Below are 19,714 nucleotides of genomic sequence, written 5' to 3' on the forward strand. Positions count from 1 at the left end.
TAGATCAATTAGAAACCATTGCTTTATATCCTTAACATTGTATTTGGCAAGAAACTTTCCTCGCATATCCTCTAAATCGTAATAATTGCTTCCGAGCCGCTTACTAATTCCTGCCTTTTTGTAAATGGTAGCAAGTTTCGCAAGTTTACCTTTGGTAAAGTTACTTTGTTGATGATTTGTTCCTCTCTCTCGAAATGCAACTACCCGTATGCGAAGATTGTACATGTTTGAATTTCGATGATGTTGTTCCTGTATAGATACTGGTGATTTAAGGATATAGAGCGGTTTTCCAGCATTCCTAGGATTCTAAACAGCTCGTATGTAGAAGTCCAGAAGTAATCACATTTTGTCCAAGTGCCGTCGTTACTGACTGCTATTTACAGCAGAATGCACGCTAGAAAGCAATGCACAGGAGATGACATTATGGCCGTGATACGGACCTGTTTACTCTCTCCACCGCGTTTGCTTGAGGAGCATAAATGGCCGTGTAGATATGATGAATTTGATATTTCTGCAATACAGCATTAAACTGGTGCGACTTGAACTCGGACTTGAACTTGATTGTCGGAGACGACCGTTTCGGGTACTCCAAAACAGTGAAAGAGGTCTTATTCCATGAATGGTATTATAGCATGGGCCGTGAATTTCTTTACCTTTTTCAGAAAAGGAAATTTTGAGAAATGGTCAAGTATCACAAAAACGTCTATATTGCCAGACTTACTTATCGGATTAGAATCTAAAGAGTCTATATAGATCTTTTGAAAAAATATTGTTTGTTTCTGGTGTTTTTACCATGGTCGGTCTCAATTTACTATATGGTTCGGATTTTGCATTTGCAAATTGAAATCTCCGAGCTTTCTCCACTGATCTGGGTGTCGGAAACTCTCGAATACTTAGATACTACGGTAAAAGCCGTTTAGTCCCTATCACATGCTTCTAGGCGAATCTTCCAATAGGCATCCTTTAAATCAATGCTGGATACAAATTTAGCTAACGGCTAAGAGGTACCACGGACTATTCAAGTGTTCTATTACTCCAAGTGACAAATTTAATCACATTAGTGAGTTTCGATTGTTGTAAGGCTGATAAAGTTACTTGATTCGCATACTTCGCAGTAATGCTGGAAACAGTTGGGGAGTTATTTGACGTTGACTTGCTTGTTGCTTATTTTTTTCCATGGACTGGAAGAAGCGTTCCATAGCGCAAACCATATGGAGTCTGGCAACATGTTAGATCGAAACACTTCCAAAGGTTCTGCTTCCGGCAAGGGTTGCGGAAGTTTATCAGCTATCAAAAGAATTTTGACGTAGAACTTATCAAAATTCTCCTTTTGTCTTCATAGTGAAAAAGCCATTCGGATTTCTAAGTCAGTTCGTGGCCAAGTAACAACAAGTACGCTTTTGTGAAAACGACAGAACCGTTCGGTAGCACTACCCTGAAATTAATTGTTCGCATGGCGATAAAGTATTTTTAAATTTCCGTCTAACGTCTGTCTTGTGAGAGCCTCAATTCTGTAAATAAAATCATCTACGGACATAGACGAGTATTCGGATTCCATTCGGCGGTATTCAGCCGTCGGCTGGGGTACGCGATAACTCGCTTCCGTATCTCTATAGTTTGGGTGAGTACGGCCCCAATACCATAATCGCTGGCGCCTGTCTGTACTACAAATGCTTCCTCGAAGTCAGGACGAGAGATCGGTACGAGAATCGGTGCTTCAGTGAGTAAATTCTTCAAGGCTTTGAATTCTTTCTCTTGTTTTGTCGTCCACGACCACGTCGCCGAAGCTTGGCACGAAATTGGTTGGCGGTATCAGTTCCCGTAAGACGGAGACCTTGTCGGGGTCCGTAAAAATCCCGGCCTCACTGATTACGGGTCCAAGATATCGAATGCTCCGTTGGAGGAACTGGCACTTGTCCCTGTTGGCTTCCCTAAGCCGTCGGAACACCTCGCGGTATTCCGTACGCGCTCCTGTAGAGTAGATCCGATCACGATGATGTCATCGAGATAGGCCAAGGCATGCGACTCCATGTCTGGGCCAATGACGATGTCCAGGGATCTCTGGCAGGTCGCTGGGGCTGAGTGCACGCTAAAAGGCATCAACTTCCAGTTGAAGAAACACCGACTGGGGACGGTGAACGCAGCGTATCCAACGTCGAGATGAAACGGGCGTGTCGTAGTAGCTCCAGGATGTGATGGATCCAGGGTAATGGATACGCATCGGTGACTTAGTTTTCGTTTAGCTGCCTGTAGTCAATGCACATCCTAACGTCACCGATCTTTTTAGACGGCTCGATCCTTCTATCGCGGAATAGCTCGTCAATCTGGAGAACACAACACAAGATGATGGGACGGTGATATGATATACTCCGGCTCCACGGTTCTGGGTAACTCTTGGGAGGGCCGCTGTGTCGTGGCTCTTCCTCCGAGTCGCACTCTGCGCCCGCCGTCCCGAGGGGCTGTGTGTGAGTGTCGGCGGTTTCAGATCCTGGAATCGGACTCGTTTTGCTGCCCGGCGGCTGCTTCTCGTCTGCGTGGCTCTGGGTGAGCTGATGAACCGGCTTCTGCGCGGTCTCTATTCCGAGTGGGTGGCGTGAGTCCTAGCCCACCGCACTGCGCGGTACCATCCAACTGCGCGGTGTCCGGCGGTTCCGTCGTCTTTGTATCTCCCGACGAAGAGTTACCATAATTGGATTCCATTTCCCCGAGGGGAGTCTGGATGAAATCGGAAAGCCCAGGTTGTCGTGCAAACGCGTATAGTCGGGCTCTCCTAATGTACCGCTGCGATCTAGATTAAGCTTCTTTGGTGACGGCCAAAATTGCTCTCTGTCCGCTCGCTTTCGCTGAGAGCATAAGAAATATAAAAATAGAATTTGCTTGCTTGTGTGAGTAAAAGCAATAGACGAGAATGTGTATATGTGTGCGTACTTCTGCTAGAAGAAGATTAATAAATAAATAAATAAATCTTTTTATAAACATTCTTTATTTATTATTTTTAAAAATATTTCAAAAACTTTAATGAGTATTTTACAAAAATTATAAAAAAAGATCAGATGGTGCTTTTAGTTTTCCGAAGTATTAAAAAAAAAAAAACTAAGCTTGCTGGTGGCGGCGAAGCTGATCCGAAAGTAATAATACTAAACCAACCCGTATTTCCATATGCAGCATAAGGCACAGGTTCACGCCGACCCGCAAAATGTCAAAAATTACAAAAACAACAGAGCCTATGGACTTCGATCCCTCAATTTCAAAATTGCTGCAGCCGACCCAGGCAAATGCCTACCAGAACAGAAGACCAGCCACCTCTGATCGCACAGGCGCCGTGAGGAAACAACAAAAAATTTACCTCATTATGCAGAAGCATATGCCGCCGCCGCCTCCAAAGTGGAATCGAAAATAGACGACGATGCCATTGCCGAGTATGTCAATTTTTAAGCGGAAAGGCCCTGTTACACGTCATCAGACAAAATGTAGCAGGGGTACCAATGACTTTCCTTTTAGACACCAGCGCGTCAAAAAATTTCATTCGACATCGCAAAAAGCAAATGGGTACCCGGTGGACTCTCCTTTCGAAATTCACTCAATTCACTGTTACAAAAAAAAGCTTCGTGTCGATTTTTAATTTGAAAGCGACTTTTTTCATTCTACCAAATTTGACAATATTCGACGGGATAATCGGGCCGATCTGTTAACACAGACACAAATGGGGTAACGAGGTTGAGAACATTTCATTCCATAATGAACTTCACTAACGTGGAGTGCGCAGATGCACCACCTTTGGTGAAGAAGGCATTTCTGGGGATGATCAAAAGACAAAAAAACGCCTTCGCAGATCCCAACCAGGCCCTGCCATATAACACATAGGTAGTGGCCACGATTAGAACGACTAGCGAAGATCCCATTTACGCCCAATTATATCCATACCCTATGGGGGCAGCAGATTTCGTCAACAACGAGATCCAAGACCTGCCTAAAAATGGTATCATTCAGAATTCGGTGTCTCCTTATAACTACCCAATAAGGGTGGTTGATAATACCCGATTTTCGATATCTCCATGATTCTGGGCAACTTGGGCAAGGAAAAAATTCTTTACGACACTGAACCTCAAGTCCGGATATCACCAGATCGTCTTAGCGGAAAATGACCGCGAAAAAACTTCCTTCTCCGTAAGCGGAGGGAAGTACGATTTCAAGAGGCTTCCCTTTGGCTTGAGAAATGCTGCCAGCATCTTCCAGAGAGTTATTGATGACATTCTCAGAAAATAAATCGGCAAGACTTGCTTTGTCTTCTCAGAAAATGAGTATGCTCATATCAAGCACGTGGATTGGGTTTTAAAAACCATAAGCCATGCAAATATGAAAGTCTCAGTAAAAAATCTAGTTTTTTAAAAGAAAAGTGTAAACTTTTTTGACTTTATAGTCACCAGAGATGGCACCACTATCGACCCAGAAATGGTCAGGGCCATTATTTGAGGTTAGATCATTCCTAGGTCTCACGAGCTATTACAAATGCTTTATTAAGGACTTTGCAGCCATAGCAAGGCCTACTTTGGACATCTTAAAGGGCGAAAATGGTAAAAGTGTAAACAGACATAGGTCGCGACACAACAAATTTTTTTTCGAAAAACTGCGCAAAATTTTGGCATCCGAAGATGATATGCTCAGATACCCGGATTACAAGAAGCCATTACATCTAACGACGGATGCTTCAGCCTACGTTATTGGAGTAGTGCTTTCACAAGAGAACCGTCCTTTTACAATGATCTCGAGAACATTAAAAGATAGGGAAATGAACTCCGCCACAAATTAAAGGGAATTATTAGCCATCGTTTGGGCGTTGGCCAAACTGCGACACTATTTATATGCGGTGAAAGATATAACTATTTTTTGTCATTCTCGGTATTAGATTCTACATTTTTTTTATATATTGTAACGAACTGATTTTTTTTATTTCGCTCGCTACTGGTTGCAGCGGTTAGCTCAGAGAGTTTGTGCGTTCGTCCCACCAAATTTATGATTTGTGTGATTGCCCGACCAAGGAAAGGCAATAGGTTCTGAATATAGCCGTTAATTTTGCTGTTTCTTATATTATATCTTTGGAGATCTAACTACTCCTGCGGCGCTTCTCTTGCAACAAGAGAAGGCAAGGCGCCTCCGTGGTACTGCTGGCTCCTTGACGTGAACGACAAGTCGGCCCGGCCGGGACTAGGATATTATGGGGCACGGTGTATCGTCCTGGGGCGAGGCAACGCTCGTCCTGGAACCACCTGTACCGACCACTGACTCCACTGTCCTTCTCGAACCCGCTACGTCGCAGTCGTCTCTGGAAGACCACCCGCCGGTCGTTCTGGGTTTAGGATGTTATGGGGTAGGGTGTATCGTCCTGGGGCGAGGCAACGCTCGTCCTGGGACCACCTATATCGACCACTGACTCCACTGACCCTTATGGACACGTCGGGTTCTTGCCTTTCCTTCTGAAGGTCCTTTTGCCGGCCGGAACGGATTTAGGATATTATGGTGCAGGGTGTATCGTCCTTGGGCGAGGGAACGCTCTTCCTGGGACCACCTTTGCTGGCCACTGACTCCAATGATCCTTACGACACGTCAGGTCCTTCTCCTACACTCCCAGGATCTCCACTTGCTTGTGGTGATTCGTCCTTCTGAGTCCTTCGGGTTTCATGCCGCCCGATGCTTGCACTGCTCCTTTTCTTCTCGTTTGACCGAGCGTTCACATTTCCGAGATCCTTCTATTAACACTCCGACGCTCGGCCTCCTTCCGCACGCGATCTCTCTGTCTCATTAACTGTCTCCTACTCCTCCGCCTTCAGACCCCGTTCCGACTGCGCGGTGACCGCGCGACTCGCGCCGGTACTTTCTCGACTATCCTCGCGTACGTACTCCTCGCGTGTTGAGACTGACTGCCACGAGCTGCACTTCCGCCGTCCCTTTATAGGCCGCGGGGATCCCGTTATTTCCCCTTTTGCTCACGGCCCGCTCGGGTACAAGGTCCAACAGTTGTACCGTTAGTTCACGGTGCGTCCTCTTTGTGCACGCACCGTTACCGGTCGACCTCTGTGCCCTTGGTCAACTCGAGTCCAAGGTCCAGAGCGGTACTGTTAGTTCATGGTGCGTCTTCTTTGTGCCTGTCCGACATCCGCACCGTTACCGTTCGACCCCTGCGCCCTTGGCCCGCTCGAGTCCAAGACCTAACGGGGTACCGTTAATTCACGGTCTCTCCGCTTTGCCCTGGCCGCCTTGCATCGCGGCTGTTGCTAGGCCACTCCCCTACACGAGATTTGTAGGGAGTTTTAAGACTCCTCACAATATTTACTTTTGTCTATTTAGCTTCCATGATTTTTCCCAGTGTATAAATTCCTTTATTATTATGTTGAGTTCTGTTCGTAATTTCTCTGCAGTCGAACATTGGGATTTGTGTGGTGGCGCTGATGCATCCCAAAGCTAAGCTCAAGCTTCCTGAAGTTTGTCCATCAGGAGCTTTCAGATTGTTCTTACATAACAGCTTAAGTCGCCACTACAAACTTTAAAGAAGTTCTCGTGACTTTCAAGACAATTCAAGTTAGGAGCACAATCAAAAAGCACATTTCAGTTTGCTACACGTAAAAGAATCGTACGACATTTTGGAAAATAAAATAAAAAATATTAGATGGTACAAAACAAGGATGCTTAAATGGTGACCCCGACGCTTGAATTTCGATAATAGTATGCATAACAACAGCCGAAACCTCACCGACTTATGTCTTAGTACCTTGAGGAACACATAACATGGACACATCATATGGAAAGAAAAAAGGTCGTGGGTAAGCAATGAAAACATTTTATATTAAACCGTTTCTTTAATGGTTGCCCACTTGTCAGTTAATAAAATGTATTAGAAGATAATGTAATTTGGGGCTTTTAGGGTAAATATTTCATTTTAAGTATTACATTTAATATGATATTTATTAATAGTGAATATTTTGTTGGATTTAAATATTTAAAACTGAACTGAATGAGAAGCTGTTGAAATAGAGCACTTATGTTGTATTCGTTCTACGTGTTAAGAATCTTTTGGGAATTGGATAAGGGATAATACTACTTTTCCATTCCATTGTCTACGTAGGGAGTGTAAAGAGGCAGGTAACCATATCATAAAATCCTCTAATTTATTAAGTTCTCTGAAGTTACTTGTCGTGCTGGCGCATACTTATTACCAGGATACCTATTTCATTTTTTAAACCGCGCACTTAACAAATGTGTCAGACCAAATATGTGCGGACTCCATTTAATATAAATAATATACAAATAATACTAGGAGTGATCGAATTGTTTTAGAAATATGGGTGAATTAGAATTAAAAACTATTAGCTCAAAAATTTAAATCATCTCCTTTAAAATATAAGTTAGTGATAGCTCTAACAAAAAAGTTAATGTAGCTATAGCTGATCCTAATATCCAGACAATTATAAATCCTGCAAAGTTTGACATTCCGAGCGGGACCGGACCAATATCTTTACTTCCTGTCATTGTTTCTTGAACTTGTTGTTGTATCTTCAGATTTAAGTTATCGGCAACAACTCGATATTCCCAGTATTTATCGAAACCAGACGAATGCCAGCTATATATTAGAGTATTTAATTTATCGAGGAGGGGCCAAAGTCTGGGAACAAAAGCCACCGTATATTGAAAATAAATATCGTCCTTCATTATAACTAACTGGTCAATCGCTTGAGGCCCCAAATAGTTTCCGATAGCAAAGTGACCTACAGAACAACAAAAATATAATATTGGTTCCTTTAATTAATTGTTGTTGTTACCGAATGGCAGACGCTCCACAGTAAATCCAATGCGCACATGCTGGTCCTGTGCTAAGCGTAGCAACTCATCGTCGCTATATATGTGGAAATTGTACAATATATCTTTCACCAATGCCTTTCATAGAAAGAATCGTATGTTACTAAGGTGATATTGTTCTTCATTAAAACACTTACCTCATCAGAAGCGCGTATGGCCGAGACCCATGCCTCAGAGTTGGCCGCCCACTGTAATCGGTGAAAACGCAAGCGGGGGACTGTGTCGGCTGCCTCGTCCAGACTTGGAATTGTCAATATACTTGCAAGGCCGCCACCATATATGCTGGTTATTATTAAATCATTAAGGAAGCAGGCAAATAGTAGTACACGAACTGTCAGTGAATATGCCTTGCTGTTTCCTGATTGCGATATGAAAAGCTTAAAGGTGGTACATACTCCAAAGCTTATACAAGTCCACCAGCCCTCACGGTAGCTAGGCAGTACATACAGCGCCTGCTCACTTTTAAATGCTAAAACCAACCCTGTAGCTTCCGCACATAGACATAACAGAATTGCAGCCCATAAAGTTTCTTTGAAAGGCTCTAAGGGAAGGTACCAACTAGTCAGTCGCAATGGCGCTGGTACAAGACACGTTATTCCAGAACGTACAAGATACATGGAAAGGTCTAAGTATGTGTAATCTTCGTACCACGAGTACATAGCTCCAATGCATATATCTGCTTTACGATTAATAAGCATACCAAGGGCACCATCTCCTGACATATTTGGATAAACTTTGCCCCAATCACTTGCGGCAGCTACGAAAATAATAAAGAAGGTTCTTTATAACAACAGATCAATACACAATTTTTGGCTACATATGTCAACAAGCGTGAAATACAAAGCTAGAAAGTTATATATACCTAAAACTATGTTCTAATTATAAATGATCGAATCACATGGTGAGGGAGAGTTGTTTTGAATTGATGAAAGTGGCTTAAAAACTTTCACACGAAAAATATACTGTTTGAAAGCATGCGAAACTTTTGAAAATACCTTATCACAGACGGAGCACGAGTCTCTACTCTTAACTATTTATAGCTGTTGTTGAGCTAAAAGGCTTTTTATTAGTTATTTTCGAGCAATGACAAGACAATTTTTTGTAGCGATTTCGAACGATAAGATTTTATTGTTTTTGGCGACGCAGCTGGCGGCTGTGTGACCCGACAGTTGTTATTCCGGCAAGCTATCTGCTTTTAAGTCTTAAAACTAAAACTAACATCCAGCTCTTTATCACAAAAAAAAAAACATTACAGGTTTCTAAAATATTTTATTTGGATATAAATATAAATAGCTACCAACAGAGAACGCTATAGTCAAGTTCCTTAACTATCAGATACCCATCCAGGCTTCTTGCAGGCCGTGTCGATCCTGAATTTAATTGTCAGCGTTCTACTTGTGCTTCTTCTTCAGCATACGATCTCTATAAGGGCATATCAATTTCCATTATGTCTAGATTCTAGAGAAAATGAACGGTATTCTTCAAGCTGCTTTCGAGAGAGCTCGTCAGCAGATTAGTCGTTACTGTCGTCCGAGGCCATTCTGGCGGATGCAGGTGTCGACCTGGATTCTGTTCCCGGCCTATTCTGTTTAGCCAGACATTTTGCATTATGTCGTTTGGCGAGTAGAACTGAGTATCATGTGAGACGAGAGATAGTCTATTGGCGTCACAATTCCATTGATTTGTTCAGCCTCTGATGGCAATGAATTCTTTCTTGTCCCATTATATCTTCCTTGTGGTAGTGCAACTGTAGCTCTGAAGGGGCTTTAAAGTAACGCAATATTTGTTTGGTCCACTGACTTATGGACTAGAGCGTCGACTCTCCGTTTGTTACGGAATTTATATCATGTCGGGTTGTCATCCCTAGATACATCAGTAAATCAACCAATGACTGATATACCATTTTCTTGACCAGTTGTCAACTGTCCTTATTGCTTTATACTTGAAAATCTGTGTCCGGTGGTAACAGCCTAGTTCCACCACCACCATCGCGTTCCTTTTTTATACCCAGGAAATGCTTTAAAATGCCTCAATCGACAAAATCGACTGTGGCAGAAGTAATCGTCTTTACGTAGTTCAGTTCATGTATGCTCGAAATTTAGGTCACCAACGTATACGCATTTGACACATCACAAATCAACGATTTTCCAAAATGTAATTACAATTAAGTAAAATTCAGTCGGTTAAATTAAACGTGTTTGCCTAGCCTAAAGGTTGTAGACCTCTGCCAGTACACAATAAACCGTGCGTGTAATCAGTACAACTTGCATAGTGCTCTCATAGAAGTATTTCTTGTGCAAGTTAGCGAAGGTCTTACTCAGCACCACGTGATTAGCTAGTGGCCGAGAACAAAAATCACCGCAATTCCCTTAAGGGATTCCACCACTCAGCCGCAATGCTTCAGATGTCAAGGTTTTGGCCATACCCAGCGATACTGCTTCACTGCCTTCACGACTCAAAAGAGTGTTCAAAAAAGGAGGATGAGGAAGTATACTGCCTTCACTGCCACGCCGATGACCCCCAGACATATAGAGGATTCCTAGTATACAAAAAAGGTTAAGGCAGAAGCTGCACCCAAAGGCAGGTCTGTTGTGATCAACAAAAAACCTTCTCCCATCCTATTCCCAACTGTTACCAACGGGTTAAGCTACAATAATGCACTCATCGCAAACAAGGAGTCGCATACGCTCATAACAAAACCCCCCAAAAACCCAGCCAAATAGAGGAAATGGTTGCCCGCCTTGAAGGCATGATGGCGAGGCTGATGACGAAAATGTTCAGCTAAATAGCTGGACATGCACGTAAAACTCCATATTGTCATTTGCAACACCAGCAACGGAGTAGGGCCGAAGTGGGGAATCACGTCAAGACAAACAATGTCGACCTCGCCTCGGAAACCCACTTCGGCCACAGATCCCAGTTAAGCATCAGCGGGTACGACCTCATCCAAGCCAACCACCCATCCGGCAGAGAAAGAGGGGGAGCTGCTATCATCATCAGAAGCGGCATGGAATAAACGGAGTTACCAATGATCCAAAAGGAATGGTCTCAATTTGCAGTGAGAATTCTAAAAATTCCCCACAGTGGTCAGGTCGAACTGGAATTAATAGACCTTGGACCCTGGGAAAGCAGAGACCGTAAACTAGCGGTATCGCGCTGGCCCTTGGACTAAAGCCAAGGGCACGGAGGTCGAACGGTAACGGTGCGAACTTCGGACACCCATAAAGAGGACGCACCGTGAACTAACGGGTACTAGTTGGACCTTATACCCTACTGAGCCGTGCGCAAAAGGGGGAAAAAAACGTGATCCCCGCGGACTGCGCAAGTGCAGCACGAGGCAGTCCGTCAAAACACGCGAGGAGCCATACGAACGCGAGGATAGTTGGGGAGAGTACGGGCGCGAATTACGTGGTCAGGATGTGGCCGCGCAGTCGGACAGTCCGAAGGCGGGGGAGAAAGCAAATCACCAGGACCGGATCGCATCGACGCGCAACCTCTACAATGAGCACTGCTGTTAGTCAACTTCTTCAAGAGTTGTTTTCGGATTTGGTATTTCCCTAAACGGTGGGAACGCGCAGAGGTAAGAGTTATCCTGAAGCGGTCTGTTCACGGTCATACCACGAGAATGCCACTAACCACATGGAACTGGGCATCCCATCAGCTCAGCGCAAGGTACGTAAGCAGCATGGAAAAGCAACCAAACAACCTGGCAATCAACCTACTGGACATCAGTCCAACCAACAGACGCCTGAGAAGAATATACTCATTGGACCTCACCACTAGCTGAACAATGAAGATACCCACTTAACCTAAGCTCTGACTGAATAAAGAAGACACGCAATCCACTTTGCTGAATAAACCCACACACAACTTTCCCTCAAGGGAAAGTACACTTTGCGTTTACAGCCAACCAGCTTTCCCCAATGATCATCGTTGGCACGCAGCGAGCTAAACCGGTCGAGAAAAACCGGTTAGGGAAGGCCTATATAAACAGATCGAGCGCTAAAAGCGGGACAGTCTATGTTAACGGAGTTACGAATCATCAACGCAAGGTAACGAAGCAGGAAGGAAGCTGCATCTGTGAGAGTCAATAAGGAGTAAGATCGTTACGTCGATACGATCGGGACAAGGAAAGTCTCCGAATTGAGACACAGGTAGCTGAGGTCCAATAAGACATCGCACGGCTTGATTGATTAGCCTTGCTACACCACGAATCGGGACAAGACCCTGGTGTTAGCCCGGCGAGTAAGTTATCGTATGAACATGCGTGTCCAATTCTAACAAGGACCCGCGTGGCGGGACTGTGGCAAAGTCCCAGTCAACTGTTTCGGTGTTCGCGAAAGGAAAACCATGCGATCGCCTGGAGAGTGCGTTAGAACCGTGCAGACATGGTACCAGCGCGACCAGTCAGAGCAGACGTGGGGTTAACGCGTTGTCATCTCGCCCGGCGATAACCTGGAAGAAGCAACCGTTGGCTACCGTGAGCCCGTGGACGACAGCAATTCCCAGCCCGAGTGCCTATCACCCGGCACCGCAGCCCGCATCGTTCAGGATCACGACGATTTAAGTGTTAAGCGAGCCAAAAATAAAGAAACGAAAATAGAAACGGGCTGTTTACGTTTCTATTTTGTGCTATTAAGAAAACACCAGGTCTGTCGATTACACTCGCTTAATTCTTGTCAAGTATTACTTTTAGTCCATCTATGTTGTTGGTTTTTGCGACAATATCGCAGAAACTTAGAAACCATTTCTAAATGCAACAATTGTTTCAACAAAACTTTCGCTTTAGCAATGTGCTTTCAAGTAGACGCTAGATTTGCCCAGGGCAAAGAAATCCTGTAAACATTATCCATCGGATTTTTCATACCTCATTGCATTCCCCGTTTTCCTATAATCCTACAAAACAGAGAGTCGTAATTAAGCGGGTAGATGGGCGCAAATTGGATATGTTCGCGAAAAATATTGAATATTGCAGCCACAGTCTTTAAACAGCTCTTTATTGTTTGCACATTGTATGGTTTATGCACAAATCACGTCGGGGTCACCAAATGTTCCGGTAGTAAACTTTTTTATGATCGGTTTTTGAGCTATTAAAAGACGAGATATATTTGGCGACTTCGAACGTTTTGTTTTTGTTGAATCTAGTGAACAAAATTTTGCATCGATGCGAATGTATAGGTAACGAAAAGCGAATGGTAATGAGCGACTTAATTGCAGAGCGATCAGCAGAAATCTAAGCCCATATTTGCAAAGTTAGCATATAAACGAATAATAATATTAAGAATACTACCCCCGTTAGAAGCGTTGCTTTCAACAGAATTTCTAATAGGCAGCAGACACAGCTCATTCACTACTCGCCTCGTCGATCCTACAGCTGTATGATCCCTCGGTAGGCTGATTGTTGTTGAGTTACTGAATCCAACGAAGACTTCTCTAGCTAACCATATACTCGACGAACAAAGGGTGAAAGCTAGGCACGTGAGCTAGATGGCTATCTTGATCCTTTAGTGTGCGGAGAGTTTTTAAGAGATGCTCTTCTGCAAAATTCTAGCACTGGTTAGCTCTAGCTCTGATAATGTTGTGAGTGGCCATGGAGTCTGTGTAATCCGAGCGACTGCAACATCCAAAAACAACCCATCCCCAATCCTAGCAGAAGCTTGACTTGACTGATGGACAGAAGTTCGTAAAAGAGACCAGCGCCAACCAGTAAGTCTGTTGAGGCAATGAGCTTTTTCGTTGACTTGGAGAAGTGGTTTGGCAATTTATAAACACGGTAAAGTTAATGTTTCAACTAACATTTGAGAGTTTTTTATATATTTTGCCACACAGGGCTGTAGGGTACAAAACGAACGGCGGCAGTGCCGGACCGAACCTATTAAGATTTAAAGTGCATCACAGCAGTACCGGTGTGATCAACACTTTGTAACTGACTTTGCTATGCAGAAGGCAAATGAGCAAGTTTCACAAAATAAAGATTTAAACAGCTGTGCTCGCTCTTTATTGAGAGAAAGAGGAACATATCACAAAGGGCAATGCAAAATTTGTAGCTGCACAGAGGAATGTATAAGAGTGATAAACAAAATGACTCAAATTTATGATGAGCTCCTGCTTGCTGCGGGCTGCATAACAAAACATCCTCCCCCCGTTGGAGGACACGGGCACGGATGATGTTGTACATCCTGTTTGGGTAGAAAGCAATGTTTAGCGACGGCTCTATTGAAGATTCCAGTGGCAGTTTTGAGAACAGCAACTCCTGCGACGCTATCGGGTCCAGGGATCAGATTGATTACTCGAGCTAGTGGCCATTTGAGGGGTGGCAGGTTTTCGTCTTTTACTAAAACGACATAATCGATTTGAACGTCTGTCTTCTGAGCTCGCCATTTGGAACGTTGCTGAAGAAGCGTTAGATATTCACGTCTCCACCGGCTGGTAGGAGGCCTCCAATTTGCTGGTAGGAGGTGATTCGCTGCCAGCGATCCATTCGGTTGAGATTTAATTTTGTTGATCAGCAAACAAGGCGAGGGGGCCGTGCCTAAGAAGTGCGCTGGCGTTAGTACTTCAAGGTCGTCAGGGTGTTCTGAAAGAGGAACTAAAGGTCTAGAATTAATTATTGCAGCAATGTAGCAAATGAGCGTACGCAGGTCATCAGCGGGCAAAACGGCAGGGCCAACAGCTTGGTAAAAATGATGCTTTCCTGTTTAGACAGCCGCCTCCCAGAGGTCTAGAATGCAGATTGCGACGATGATAGTCGAGTATAATGGCACGAGTGACTGGGTGCTGACGTGGCAATATTAATGGATGCTGTGCGTCATAGTCCAATGATGAGTGATTCAGTCTGCCACCAACTCTCGTGAGTCCAGAGTTGTCAATGATGGGTGCGAGCGATGCTCGATGATTTTACTTGTCGACTGTTGATACGATAACAAAACTTGTATTTGTATCCAAAACCATGCTTCAATTTTTGCCAAGAGTTGACAATTTTATAACTGGTTGGGATGTCGATGTCGGCAGGGGTCTTGATAGTGATGAGGGCCTTCTTCCTTAGCTTAGGGAGAACCTTTGGAGAGAGACAAGACTCTGGCCAGTGCGATTTGTCCTCTTGAAGATATTCAGAACCATGAGACCCAAGACTGGACTCGATCAGCTCACTAGGAAGTGCCCCTCTGGAAAGTATGTCCGCTGGATTGCTCAGAAGACTCATCTCGAATCCAGGACAGCACAACAGCAGAGTCTGACCAGCAATAAACAGGGCATGAAAATAAGGCAAGCTGCAGTACTTTCCGTATTAGTTGAGCCAGTAATACTGCCGCGCATAATTCCAATTCGGGAACCGTGAGGGTCTTCAATGGGGCCACACGAGATTTAGCGCGGAAAAGGTGGGCTACTCGGGCTACTTTGAGACATGGAGACTATGTAGATGCATCCTCCATATGCGCGTCAATGGCATCACTGAATCTATGGATTTCGACCACGCTATTGGGTACCAGTGCGAGTCTTCCTTTAAAACGCAGTAATACGGCAAATAAAATTTGCATAGTTTCGGGAGTCAAATGGTACCAGGTACATATGATTTAAAGATAAGTACTCGTGAATAAAGGCTGAATACTTCTCTTTGAACTGGCGATGATGCCAAGTTTGTTTTCCAGATCTAAAAAACGGCGATAGGCTTGTCGATTGGAATCTCCCAACACTTCCGGGCTGCGCTTTGCAGGAAGTCGAACTGAATATTCTCCAGATGGAAGCCTAGAAAATGTAGACTTGAAGTGGGTCTCGCAGTCGAGTTCTTCCTTTGTGCGGTTAGAGGCGGATTCAGCAATGGTTTCTGTCTCCCAAAATTTGAGCACCAGTTCCTTCAGACGGATGCCATCATTAGGCATTTGAGGCGCATTTGATTTAACGGTCAATGATGAACCCTTGTTAGGGTTGGAGCCACCACCAGTGACAATCCATCCAAAACGAGTTACTTGGAGAATGGGAAGTCTATCGGCCAATTTTATTTGGCCTACACACAGCAGATCAAAGAAAAGACTTGCGCCTATCAGCAAGTCAATTTTTTGGGGCCTGAAGAATTGGAGATCGGCCAAGCGAAGATTAGCTGATATTTTCCAGTCTTCACAATTTACAGTTAGGTTGTGCTGCTCGTCCGTGATAGTATGAGCTACCAAAACTGCGATGTTGGCAACGAACTCTGTAGTTTGAGATTTGAGATTAATATTTACCATACATTCATCTGATCTAAATCTGGCTTCACCGATTTCAGAAACTGTAGCTGCAGACTTGTACTTGGGCAATTTCAAAGTGTGTGCCAGACGAGAGGTGATTATGTGTAGTTGCCAGCCGGAGCTGATTTTTATTGAATATTGATGACGGCAGTGGCCAACAACACAAAGTCTGCTCCGAGATTTTTAGCCACTAAGGATGAAGATTTACCAGGTGATGATTCCTGTGCAACTACTTGCAATCCGTTGGAATGAGCTTAGGAAGCAGCTGAGATTGAGCAGGCTGGGAGCGAGATGACGAAGGCTTTGAGCCAAAATGTAGCGATTTGTTGTGCTCACAATTACAATGTCGTAGGTGATGTCCACCTTTAAGGCAGTTTTGGCATAAAGCCCACCTTTTTGTCTCCAGTAAGCGATCTTGAGGCGACAGTTTTCTGAATTGTGGGCAATCAAAAATTATGTGGTCTACAGCATTGCAGACAGGGCAGCAAGCGACTGGGGTAGTGGCGACAAATAAATTTCTATAGTCGTGGATGGCTTTCCTCGGTTTTACAACCTGTGGCATGATTCCAAGTACAACATTGGTACGTTCGATGTTTTCAACCTTCTGGTATTTGGTCTACAAAAACTTAACAAATTCATAACATTTTGGAAGCCTTTCAGTGGGAGCAGCATACTCCCATAATAGCTGTGATTCACGGTCGACCTTTTGGAGAAGACAACGAATGAGAATACACTCGGATATTTCCACAGGGGTGCCCATGTTGTGAAGTGCACCTAAACGCAAATTAATTTGGTCGGACCGTTCACTCAGCTTTACAGAAGATGAGCCCTCTACCTTTGGTAGGTTCATGATCGCCGAAATGTGAGACTCGTAAGACTAAGCCGGTTATTGTTGTAGCGCTTATCCAACAAATCCCGGGACGGCCGGGTAATTTGCATCAACCTCTAAAGCACCAACGGCATCCAAAGCGGTACCTCTTAGGAAAGACTTGAGGTGTTGAAGCTTCTCCATGTCAGCCAGTATTGGGTTTTTATCGATGACAGTGGAAAACATCGACATAAAATCTGTGTATTAGTATAATTTAAACTAAAGGTTGGTAGCTTCAGGTTAGGCACATTCGGTCGTCGAAATAGAGAACCAGAAGACCACTCAGTTTTTCTTTGAACTGGTCACGCAATTCGCTTCCCATTTGATTGAGGTACAGTTCCTCCAGGGAATCATGATGTAGACCATCATCATTAAGGCAAGTGACCGATTCGGTGGTTAAGCCTGCAGCAATTTTTTTAGAGTCGACAAATGTGGAATTTTCCTAGCGCTTTAAAAATGTTACTCTGCCAGCTGGCAAACTGACTCTGTCCTTGTTTGACATTTTGATTTATTTTAATAATTTAAGCACTGAATTTTGAACCGGAAAATGTAAAATGCACGCACAATGGAACAGTTTTACAAGCACTGTATTTGCACCGGCAACCAAACAGCACACACAATAGCAATGATGTGGGTGTGTTGACGCACAAGGTCAATTTTTTTGCACAGCTAAAACGACACGAATTTGGCGATAGGCAAAGAAGAAACCGGAAACGGTGGCGAGCAAGACGGGTTAATGATTCAAGCACTGAATTTTGAACCGGGCAATGTAAAATGCACGGACACTAGTGAACAATTTTACAAGCACTGTATTTGCACTGCACGCACAATAGCAAAATATGACAAAATCTTTACCAAGATCCCGTGCAAGAAGATCAGCAGACGTTCCAGGCAATTAAAAGGGCTCTTCGCCATGATGCGAGTCAGAGGCAAACATTTCTTCAGCCTGTCATCTTTAATGTTGTGAAGGCGAGGCCAAGTTTCTAAGATGAATGTGGTGCTTAGATCCGCACACACGGCCATTGCTGGAGTCGCACTGCCTCACTTGATGGCCAGCCTTGAGGCAATTTAAACAAAGAGCCAGTTTCTTCTCGCAATCGCTGGGTTCAGGTTCTTAAAACTTTGGCAGTGATAAATTGAGTGCCAAGAATCATTGCTGAAAACACAGGTCGCAGGGTTGAGGCTTGTGGCAAGAAGGGCGGTCCTACGCAAATCAAATGTTCTATTACATCCCACCTGACTGCCTGGAATCCAAAAGACGATATTCAAATCTTTTTTGAAAGAAAAACCAATGCTAGAGCATAGCGAATGGTTTCTAGGGCAGAGTTCCTCAGACATGATCGTAAATGCTGCACCTTTTCTATGTTTCTGAGGTCAGGATGGCTATATATTAACGTTGTAAACATAGAATAGAAATTCAGCCTCCAGCGAATTTTGGAAGCTAAAGAGGGGGCAGCGTCGGTGCCCTATGTCGGAGTGAACGGTGCTGATTAAGGGGTAGTTTAGTTGCGATTAACGCTTTGGAATCTCCCCCGAACCGATGACTTAAGAGTCACGAGAATGTCATTATATTTCTCACTCAAATTACTTTCCATTTACTCAAAATCCAGTTCTTCGAGCTCGTTGAGAATTTTTTCCAAATATTTGTTAAAGCTCACGGATTAGCACCAGCCTCACACCAAGAACGAACTCATTAAACGAAATTACCGCAGAACTTAACAAAGAATCCGCTAATCGTTCCATTCGAACGACTCGTAGAACAGAGACTTAAAATTTGGCGGGAAGATGGAAAAAGAAGAATTAGCGGAAGCTTCCGTTACTTGGCTATGTACGCGAAAAATATAATTTCTTTTTTATATGCTCTCATCCGTAACCAACGGAGTTACTGTTAATATTTATTAATTAATTTATTTTTTCTGAATACTGAAGACTTTAAATAGCATTGTATGATTTGCACGATGTATGGTTTAAGCAAACATCACGTCGGGGTCACCAAATGTTAAGCGAATAAGGTTATTTATTAGTTATTTTTGAGAAATTAAAACACGTTTACACTGAAGAGATTTCGAACGACTGTTTTATTGGTTTCAGCTACTGACGGCTGCGAGACCCGACAACTGTTTTATTTCTAAACTACAACCGTTTTTGCCATTATTACGTGTCATAAAATAGTGAAAATGAATCGAAACAAGTTTTTTGGCAAATCGATAGAATATTAAGCGACTCATAAAATTATGAAAATGTGGGTGTGGCAGTTTTGGACGGTCTTAGGGCGTTCGAGTGGGCGTGGCAACAAGTTTTTTGTTAAATCGATAGAAGTCAAAGCGACTAATAAAATTATGAAAATATATCCAACCATTTTTCAATAATGTTTTGAGCGATTTTGGCGCGTTTAAGTGGGCGTGGCAAATTTTTTTTTGATTGAAATTTTCACGACTAATAAAATTATGATAAAACATCCAAAACATTTTCAAAAGCGTGGTCGTTTCAATTTTGGGCGGTTTGTTTGCGTTAGAGTGGGCGTGGGCAAAGAGTGGGCAAAAGAGGGCAAGAACTTTTTCACGTTTAAAGACACAAAAATTAAATGTGTAACTCATAGTAAGATTTGTTCCATTGACACCTTAATCTCAGACTCAAAATGGCTGCGGGACGGACAAGATCTGTTCAGTCCAATGTTTTGTCTCGGTAAGAAATTTAACCCCAAACTCAGTTTAAATTGCTTCACCGAAATGGACCACGCCCACTCTCAGGCACACAAACCGCGCAAAATTGC

General features: G+C 43.6%; 1 protein-coding gene and 1 long non-coding RNA gene across 3 annotated transcripts in view; one reads left to right on the plus strand and one right to left on the minus strand.

The window, feature by feature from the left end:
- Positions 1-1,295: 1,295 nt before the first annotated feature.
- LOC123327124 lies at positions 1,296-2,920 on the plus strand. Of its 2 annotated transcripts, none has more exons than XR_006541598.1 (3): positions 1,296-1,621; positions 1,685-2,223; positions 2,288-2,920. It is a non-coding gene; the product is annotated as an uncharacterized LOC123327124 (long non-coding RNA). The 2 variants fall into 2 exon arrangements; XR_006541597.1 differs by having other exon boundaries at positions 1,298-1,621; positions 1,685-2,206.
- Positions 2,921-7,144: 4,224 nt separating this feature from the next.
- Positions 7,145-19,714, minus strand: part of LOC6739267 — a 49,362-nt gene continuing 36,792 nt past the window's right edge. The window contains exons 6-8 of the mRNA XM_016172160.3: positions 7,989-8,608; positions 7,815-7,929; positions 7,145-7,760 (exon numbers count right to left, since the gene is read on the minus strand). Coding sequence (XP_016025993.2) covers positions 7,375-7,760; positions 7,815-7,929; positions 7,989-8,608 — 1,121 coding nt within the window. The 3' untranslated portion in view covers positions 7,145-7,374. The remainder of the gene's footprint in view (positions 7,761-7,814; positions 7,930-7,988; positions 8,609-19,714) is intronic.

The sequence above is a fragment of the Drosophila simulans genome, chromosome 2R (genome assembly GCF_016746395.2).
Source record: "Drosophila simulans strain w501 chromosome 2R, Prin_Dsim_3.1, whole genome shotgun sequence".
NCBI classification, from domain to species: Eukaryota; Metazoa; Arthropoda; class Insecta; order Diptera; family Drosophilidae; genus Drosophila; species Drosophila simulans.